Consider the following 10,342-nt stretch of genomic DNA (forward strand, 5'->3'; position numbering starts at 1 on the left):
CTGCGAGTGATGCTGCTTTCTGAAACAGATGCGGTTGTTTATATGAAAAGGCGTATGTTTCCTGAATGGTCATCTGACGGAGTTCCATTTAATACAAATCTTAGTCGCCTGACTCATCAAGGTTATCCTTTGCTGAGTGCTGTGCCTGCTTGAGTGATTCAATTAGTGTGGTTTGTCATTATTTTCCAGGTTTCTCTTGCGCTCCAGGGCTCAGTTGAAGAATCCTATTTTTCCACAGGAAATTTCACAGACAAGCACGAATGGAGTGATTTGTAGAATGACATGAAGATTCCAGCAGTTTCACTTTCTGAATTCTACCCTCACTGTTTTCTGCCCCAGGTCGGAGAAGGAGCCAAGGGAAAGAAGAAAGAAGGGAGACAAAGGGAGAAAAAGGGTCAATCATAACAGCCGCTTGTTCAACATGGTATGTCTGTATACAAATGAGAAGACCTACGCTATAAAAAATTGATATATTGGCAAGTCTTAAAACATCTGGAATCTAGTTTTCTGTTACTGTAAATAGCACTGGCAGTAGAACATAAACTGATCAGTGTACCTCTCAGTAGCTCTCATAAGGTTTTACCAATTTTCTCAGACCTTAATTAGCTTGTTAGGGGTGTGACTTAGTTTAGAAAGGACAATCATGATTAGGAAAGGCCAGGTAATGCAAAACAAGCAGAACTCTGATTACTGCCTGATTCATGTAGATCTGGATTTATCCTTATCTGATTACTCAGGTGTATGTAAACATGTTCGGTTTACTGCTAATCAGCAGTCATGCCCAGGAGAAAAAAAAATCAAGCAGTGAAATCTCAGCAGTGAAATTGGATGAAAAGACAAAAGAGCCATGGAAATATATGAGTCTCCCACTGCTCAAATGTGTGTCCTGAGATAAAGACCTCAGTAATCTCACAAGATTTAGTACAGGTCACAGTAACGTCTCGCACTGTGATCAGATCTGCCAAAATAATAACACACTACTAAAGACATGAGTCTCAATAGGAACACAATCATTTCTCAGCATTTTCAGTTCTGATTCTGTGAAGTATTATGTTATTTGAGCTATTTCTACTGACAAATATATTATTTCATGTTTTATTTAAATCAGCATCACTAGGGAAAAAAACAATTATGCTGGGAACAAGGAAGTGGAAGAACAGCAACAAAATGGAAGAATATGAACAGAAACAGTTAATTGAGCTGGATGTGTTTAATTAGGGTTACAAAGCTTTATCGTTTAACCTCTGAATGATATTGCTTAACAAAACATTCAAAACATTATTCCTGTTCATTCTAAGAGAACAACTACTGTGTCTTAAAAGAAATTAAATCAAGACAAGAAAGAAATCTCACGTCTTACTTTTGTTTAAGTATTTATAGGAGAAACATCTGTGATCATAGTTGATCTTTTTTATCACAAATAAGTTTCCTGAAACATTGAAGATCAACATTTAAGCAATAAAATGTTCCTCTGGGTGGGCTCCTCTGAGCAGCGACCTAGCACTCTGAAAATGAAAATAACTGATGTTTACAAATCAGCAGAAAGCTGTAATAAGATAGCGAAGCTTTTTCAGGAAGCTGTTTCCTCAGTTTGTAACGAAGTTAAGAAGTTGTACTTCACAGAAAAGGTGGAGATCAAGTTAAGATTGTTTGACTGCAAAAGACCTTCAGAAAGATTTAGTAGAGTCATGGTGCACTCTTCTATCGTGAGGTGACCCATAGAACACAAGGACTGAAGAGTTATCAGAAGAAAATGTTCCAAATATTGCTGTAGGAAAATTATATAATTCTTTAACGTATCTGTAGACATTTAAAGAATTAGGCTAGATAAACATGTATCTAGCCCAATTCTTTAAAAGTCTACAGATACGTTAAAGAATTATATAATATTCCAATATTCCAATATTGCAATCTTGAAATATACAATATTTGATATATCACATAGATTGAGGATGACTGTATTTGTCAGGTCATTGTTTTGGGTGTAGAGGAAGCTGATGCTAACTACCAAAAAGTGCCACAGGCTGGACAGCTACGAAAGAAATGTGCTTTGTAACAATTCCTTTCTTCCCCGGCACAACTGAAATGCACTCCCACTGATAACGTGCAGACGCAGCTGAACAGGCTGCCCCATTGTTCTCGAACACCACAGTGATCTGGGCACTAGAGAATGTTTTTGAAGGTCTCCAAAATCTGAGCTCACTGTGCAACCAGCCATCTAAACCAGCTACAAAATCCAAAGGCTTCAGAATCACAGCATTTATATTGTAAACAACTCAGTCTAAAGCAGTGATTCCCAGTTCAGATCCAGAAGTACTTTGCCCTGCACATTCTGGCATATTCCAGCTCCAATTAATCAGCTAATGCGCTACTTCATGACCAGGACTGGGAACCACTGGTTTTGAGGAAGCATCTAAAATCAGAGTTGCTGACCCTCAGTCGTGTGACAGGCAGATACTTGGCATAACTGGGATAATGATGTAAAAGAAGTCAAACATTAAGAAGTACATTAAGATGCAATTCCCAAAGCTCTCCTCAAGGAAAGGCAGCATTTTCAGTTCACAAAGAAGTCAGAAACCAACCCTGCATCTCTAATCAATCACTTTACTGACCAGCAGCACATCCTGACTACCGGATTTCTGTTGATCTCTATTTGCTCTAGTCTTTATAAAGCTTTTTCAAGCACAGACACACTTATTGCTGATGGGTTTAAACCGTTTTTGTGACTGAACCCTCTTGTTTCTTCATTACAGATGTGCACTTGTTTCGTAATTGTTTTCCTGGGAATGAGATCACTGGAAACGCAACGGCAGAAGATCAGTGGAAGGGGAATCGTGTGCAGCTTTCACATAAACGCATGGTTTTCTGGAAGAGGACCTTTTTGATTTCGCATGAGCATGAAAAAAACAACTCATTCTTTCAGTCAGTGGCACAGGACATCTGGGCGGTGCCACGAGACCGTCTGTGGTGCAATGCTTCTTCTGCGCTAAATGTAGGAGGAGTGCCAGCGAATGAACAAACAACAGTGGCACCCAAGCAATTCCGTGACCAAAGATGGTAAAAAAAAATAATAAAAAGAGCATCGTGGACTGAGAAATCTAGGGACACTTTTTTTTAATCACCTTCTCCACTCGCCTTACATTTTCTTCTTCTCTGACCCATAGCGTCGGGCTGTATAATGCTGTTTTTGGAGATCTTGTACATAAATCAGAACTGTATAAATTCTAAAGATAAGTAGCTCACACAATTGTGAATGCACTGGCAAGAGAGATTTGCAGAGAGCGTTGAGATGAAAGGAATGAAATGAAATGCTGATGCTGATTTCAACTCTATAGAAAAGCTTGGGTGTAACTTCACATGTATTTGTGTAATTATTCACAGAAAAAAACTGTTTTTACATGAGAACAGGCTTGCTTGATTTTAACAGTGGGACATTTGTTTTAACCCTACAGCAACTCTCACTAACGGCAGCGAACACGGGCGTAGCTGTAGATCAGTTTCAAGGTTTCCTCAGAGTACTAATATTTTGATGCATGTGATTCACCTTATTTCTGATTTCTTTTTAAGCCACATAACCAGAGGAGTGAATAACGTTCAATCTGTGTGCACACTCATAGCCCTGCCGTTCGTCACTAGCGCCGTTTTCTAATCACACCACTGCACCGTCAGATTCACAGGAAGGTAACGGACACGATTCATGTATCGCTTGGTAAGGAGTCACTGTGTCCCCACACGCAGCTAAAGGTTTCCTATGCTATGCAGTCACAGACTGGCCCGAAGCGGAAGAGAGATCGGGTGAATGTATCTTGTCGACTGGCACGCTGTAAACGTTTAACTGTTCCTGTTTGTATTGGCTCTGAGATGTAAAGGTCTTTCTGTTAGCCAATCATTTGTAATCATTCTAGCAGTGTTTCACTAGGTTTCAAGGCTGCTGTGATCTCGAGGGGCATTTTTATTTGGGTTTGGTGAAATATTTCCATATGTTGAATACTCAAAAGAGATCACCTTCAGGCATTCATTGATCGATCCGATAACAAACGTATGACAAACCATACACTGGATGATTGAATTAATTATTTAAGCTTAAAATAAATTGTGTTCAAACTCTCAAACGGTGTGTTTTCATACTCTGTGCAGTGGAATTCTAATTGAATTCCGTGATGAAGTGAAATTTGTTTGGGTTTAAAGGTTTAGGTTATTGCACAGGATTTGTAATACAAGACCCTGTTCAGTGGGGTCGTTAAAAAACATCTATATGCCCATCTTATCTTCTCTCCTCTTCTCTGCACTCTACTTTTTCTATGAAGCAAAGCTGGCATCAGTGTTCCTGAAACATCACTTCATTCATATCTATCATGGAACTACAACTGCATTAGAGCACTTTTAAAGGCTGTAATAATGCCATTTACAGTACCAGGAGCTTTTCTTGTTTTAGTCATTTAGTTTTTTTAAATAATTAACAAATTAGGAGAGCAGCTTCTAAAAACTTTCAGTTTCTTTGTTCCTTTTGACTTGTACTTCTACTCAAGCTGTTTAAAAATGTACTTTTTCCCGGAGGCGTTGTTACGGACAAAAGTATTGGGACACCTGCTCATTCATTGTTTCTTCTGAAATCAATGATGCTTAAAAATAGTTTATAAGTATATAAAAATAGTTTACAAGTATAAAGATAAAAAAAAAACAAAAAAAACATTTGATTTCAGGATGACTTTTTTCTAATTTATTCTACTCCATACGTCTCGTCTCAGAGTGTTGCTGTTTTTCTAATAAAAGGTCCTTGCGTAAATTGGACAGCAGACAGCAACTTTATTCCCCTGTTCTCTGCAGGAAAAATGAGTGCATACATTGTCACTAACTCAACTGGCCAATCAGATTGCAGGAATGAAGATTTAACTAGCCAATCATTTTACCGCTTTAACAAAAAAAATATTTTTAAAGTAGTTTAACCACTTTCAAATGCAGATGAATAGCCTGCGTATTACACCCGGAATTGAAGTTCAAACAGATATATTTAATGGTTTTATGTGAAGAGTGTGAAGTAAGAGCAACAAGTCCCTCATTCTTTCCTAACCATCCGCCAAGATCCTGCACTGTATATTTTTCTTCACAAAGTTTTTTGCTTCATGCATCACTGATGCCACGAATGGAGGTGTCAAGAAGCTATTCAGAAGGTCACCACCCACCCGCAGGTTTGGAACAGCAAAAGTGTACTTTACCTGCACATTAATGTTCTATATAATATAATGTAATAAGAATGTCCAGTTTAGATTTATTAGTAGTTTTGGACAGTAAATAAAATGCCCATGTTTGTGCAGCACACATCACTACACCTGGTTCCTATCATCACCATGGTTAAGAAATCTGTACAGTCTGTATGATTTGGAGTCTTCTAACTTGTTTTCAGTACTGTACTTTATCTAAATATTAAAGTAGCGTCCACAGTTCAGTCCATGAAGATACCAATGTTGACCATTGTGAGTGTAATGAGCAGAACCGTCAGATGACAAAAACTGTTCCCAATGATAAAAAAGTTGAGGCTAACTATGCTAACAGGCCATTGATGATGTCCATGATGCTGAAACTGACAGTTTATAATGACTCGGACAATAATGTCCACTGAAACTGAAACAGTCCTCTAGTTCTGGGTGTCCTAGAAAAGATCACATCCTGCTGTCGTCTATGGTCGGTAATCCATGGGAAATGCTGCAGTGTGTCTGCTTGAAGGTTGCCTATTCTGGTGATGAGTAGACATGAGGCTCCACTTCCGTTTTCCCATAGGTCAGCATTTCGGTTCTCACATGGACATGAAGAATCCTGACTGCACCTGAAAAATATACACACGTAAACATACCAGGGTTCAGAAGTAACCACCACAATAATGAAATCAATAAGCTATATGATAAGAGTTTAAAGTGTTGGTGGTTAATTAAAAGCCTGGAAGTGGAGCTCTTCGTCAGAAAAATACACAAAAACATTCAGTCTTTTCTTCTTTTCTGAAACTCAAGGGAACTCAAGGCACATAAAAGCAGCAGGCTTTGATGGCTATGTCGCATGATTATGGAAAAAAAAGAGGTTATTCCTCAAGGTGTAAAGGAGATGGCTTGTGTTGACTCTCCATAGCACATCTGCTGTTTGAGGTGTAAAATTCCATAAATGAGGTTGATAAGTAACAGCACGATACATCCTGTATAAAATATGAATATAAAAAATTTGTACAATCATACAACATACATTCAAAATAAAACAGCTCAAAAGAAAAGACATTTTTCATTGGTTTCAGATATGAAAATGTCAAGTAAGTTATTTAAAGCCCATAGATATGAGACAGTATGAATACATAGGTTGAATGACTACTGAGCAAATGTGCTCTTGTGGAACGCAACCCATTTATATACCATTATTAACACAGCATTATAATTATTATTATAATTAGTATCAGTAATAGTAGCACTATTTATTTCCATTCCATAAAACATTGTTTTATAGTTGTCCATTATTATTATTGTTATTATTTAAGGATGGTCAGAAATAACAGCATCCTTGTATAAAGACTCAGCTGTGTTTTGACCACCAGAACTGCGCTAGAAGTCGGAAGAACCAACACGGCGCTTTTAGCAGGTAGTCCCAGCGGTCAGAAGACCGGAGCTCGATGCTTCTAGGTATAATTAGGTCAGACCAGAAACGCTTCTAGTGTTAAATATCATAACATCAACATTAATATCAATATTTTTTCTACAAACCTACAGTAAGTGTTTATGCATATGGGATCTGGTGGGACTGTTATTGGACACTTTTCCTGTGTTAATTCCATGATTTACTGAAGACAAACATTTGTTGCAAAATCAGAACCAGTTAAATTCCTGGAATCAAAAGAGGAACAAAACTATTTTTGCAGTGGTAGTAAAGTATTATCCTAGGTGTTCTCCCTTGATTTTAACGATAATAGGAAAGAATCAGGGTCATATAAAATTCCTTGCCATGGTCTACCCGCACCATGTATGTTTTGGTGATCTGGTAAATGAAAACAAACCAAAAAAAGCTACTGATATTACTGCTTGTGGTACTATCCTTAAATAATAATAATAGTAAAAATAACATGCAACTGTACAACAATACCGTTTTTATATAGTACAAAGGAAGATCAACAACAACAACAACAACAACAACAATAATAATAACATTTTCACAAACCAGTGAAAATAGTAGCTAACAGGTCTTATGTTGGAGGTCTTTTATATGTATACGTTTGTACAGATATTTTATATTTGCATTTGTCCAGTATGTTTGTATATCATATTCGGCCTAACAATCTCATCAATGGCAACTAGTGTCACAAACTGGCCTCGGAGATTCGACTCAAATCATTTTCATCGCAGAATCTCCTAAAACTCCCCGAAGTCAGAAACCTGTCCCCTCTGTGATAAAGCGACACAGCCGCGTAGGCCTAGCTACTGCTTTCAGGTGCCATGAGTCGTCTTGCCTTACACTTCCGGTTTAAAACAAACAAACAAACAAACAAAAAAAAACAGGCCGGTTTTCTGTTGTCTTTTTTTTACGATTTTATGTTTAAAGAATATTATTATATTGTACATTATTAATATGTCAGGTCCGGTAATTAAAATAAAACATAACCCATCGATTTTCATTTTTTTTATTTCCTTTTTTTTTATATAAAAAGAAGGGCAAAAAGTAGAAGGACCATCTTCTAATCCTGAGCACAGGGTTTCCATCTTTATTAAGTGTTCAGGAAAGTCTTGTGCAACAGAAAACCTGACTGTAATCATTCACCAAACTCTAAACGCAGCTGCTAGCAGGCAGCCGTAAACTGAGCTTTAGCCTAGTTAGCTAGTGCTAACATTACTAGCTCAGTAAAACGCAGTGAATTAGTAATAATGCAGTGCTACCAAAAGCACAGAAAGGATTTACACAATTCAGCTATCAAACATCAGTCACCCAAATGAATCACTACACTGACCAAACCGGACATAAAACTCTAGACAGCTATCGGGAGGGAGAGCGCGAGAGCAGACAGCAGGGCCGGTTACTCCTGAGTGAGAGAGCAGTAAAAGCGCGGGTCTGTTTGAGGCTCGGTCATCTTACAGTCCTAACTTCACTTAGTCTTCAGTAGAACCGTCTCTCAACCTGGTAACAAGCATTTATCTGAACGTTGCTGAGCGACATTACCAATTTCTAATGACTAATATCTAATATTAATGATGAAATCTTTAATAGTAATAATGATCAGATCTGCAGACATGCAAGGCCATTATGACTAGCTAGTTGTTTTAATAACCAGTCGCTATTGTCATAACTAATTTATATAACAACAGAAAACAAAAGCTAAGGTTGTCTTTCACACAGTTTAAAGGATACTGGTAAAGAAGGACACGTGAGATACTTTCCTTTAAACAAACAGGGTCTAAAATGACCCAATATATTTCCCTTCTCCTTATAGATTCAAACACAGAAATGTGTAACATACATTACGATAACATACATTTAAGTGATGTGATAAATATTATATCTAATATCTTTGTCAGATACCGATGTTGGACGAGAAGGCCTGTCTCACAGTCTCCGCTCCAATTCATTTCAAAGGTGTTCTATCGGGTTGAGGTCAGGACTCTGTGCCGGACAGTCAAGTTCTTCTACACCAAACTCACTCTTTAAGGTCTTTATGAACCTTGCTTTGTGCACAGGAAGGGGCCGTCCCCAAACTGTTCCCGCAGTTGGGAGCATGAAATTGACCAAAACCTCTTGGTATGCTGAAGCATTTAGAGTTCCTTTCACTGGAACTAAACCCAACTCCTAAAAAACAACCCCACAACATAATCCCCCCTCCACCCAACTTTACACTTGGCACAATGCAGTCAGACAAGTACCGTTCTCCTGTCAACGGGCAAACCCAGACTCATTCATTGGATTGCCAGACGGGGAAGCGTGAACCCAGTCTCCACTGCTCTAGAGTCCAGATGCAGCTGCTCTGCCATGGAATCCCATTCCATAAAGCTCTCTACGCTCTCTGTTCTTGAGCTAATCTGAAGGCCACATGAAGTTTGGAGGTCTGTAGGGATCGACTGCAGAAAGTTGGCGACCTCGGTGCACAATGCGCCCCAGCATCCACTGACCCCCTCAGCATGCCTAGTTGCTTGGTTTTCTACACCTGTGGTTATGGAATTGATTGGAACACCTGAATTCAATTATTTGGATGGGTCCAACTGCAGAAAGTGTCTCTCAGAAATGTACAACTGCTCCCTCAAAATAAACAAATGTTGTTTGCTAAAAATCATAAGCTGTTGAAGACCTTTTAAGGTGTTTTAAGAACCCTAGTCTAGGGACTGGAGCTTGTCAACTGCCCACTGTCACGTCTGTCCCTACTGATATACACACAGTCCACCAGTCTACATCCACTTCTTAAAGTCACCACCAGAGGTCATTTTTTCCCTGAATACTGATTGACATCCATTGCTTGTGACTCAGCACACCACAAGGAACTCTGGGCCCCTGGGTTTGTTTAAAGGTTATAGCAAACGATTTACATCATTTTCCTACTCTTTAAACCATTCTGTGATCCTTTAGGCCCTGTGGATGAATCTTCTGTCATCCTGAAGATGATCACTCCCACCAGGATAGAAATGTTTTATCATAGGAGAAAAGTGATCAGTTAATAACTGTATTAACAGATTTGCAGTGACCATTCCTTTATCAGGAACAGTAAACCCTAAACCTCATTAAGGCCAACATCAGAATTTCGGGTGCAGCACACCATGTGGTCAAATGCTTTTCTGTGTTGAATATTAAATGCAGGTCTCCCAGTGGTTATGTGATACTGCTAACAGCATACCAGCACACTTGTAAATATTAAGGGCTGTTATATATATATAGACTATATACTGATCAGACATACTATATCATTAAAACCATTTCATTACAGTAGCACATGTCAAGAGGTTATATATATATGTTATACATATAGTGTAAAAACAGGCAAGCGTGAGAATCTGATCCACGTTAACAAGAGTGAACAAACTGTGATGACTAGATGACTGGGTCAAAGCCCCAGGCTCAAGGAAGGACAGCCCATGGCTCATTGATGATTAAGGCCCCTCATCACAACAGCGTTTAAAGACATTGTCGGCTTTTGTAGGGACACGACCAGGACATTACCAATAGTATTCACTTGCGTGTGTTTAGCCAGTCGCGAGTTCTCAAGCTCAGGTCTGTGAGCAGACAGCGACCTCTATTGTAAAGGAGAAGAGCGCAGTGACCAGCGCATCAATCATGGTGCCTCTATGCCCCCAGAGTGCGACATGTAGTAGTGTAACGGATCAACACCCAGAGT

General features: G+C 38.8%; 1 protein-coding gene across 28 annotated transcripts in view; it reads left to right on the forward strand.

The window, feature by feature from the left end:
• Positions 1–4,112, forward strand: part of ank3b (ankyrin 3b) — a 200,930-nt gene extending 196,818 nt beyond the window's left edge. For all 28 annotated transcript variants that reach the window (XM_072668035.1, XM_072668031.1, XM_072668040.1 and 25 more), the window contains 2 exons: positions 340–424; positions 2,754–4,112. In XM_072668035.1, coding sequence (XP_072524136.1) covers positions 340–405 — 66 coding nt within the window. In that variant the 3' untranslated portion in view covers positions 406–424; positions 2,754–4,112. The remainder of the gene's footprint in view (positions 1–339; positions 425–2,753) is intronic.
• Positions 4,113–10,342: the final 6,230 nt, after the last annotated feature.

The sequence above is a fragment of the Salminus brasiliensis genome, chromosome 22, assembly GCF_030463535.1.
Source record: "Salminus brasiliensis chromosome 22, fSalBra1.hap2, whole genome shotgun sequence".
NCBI lineage: Eukaryota > Metazoa > Chordata > Actinopteri > Characiformes > Bryconidae > Salminus > Salminus brasiliensis.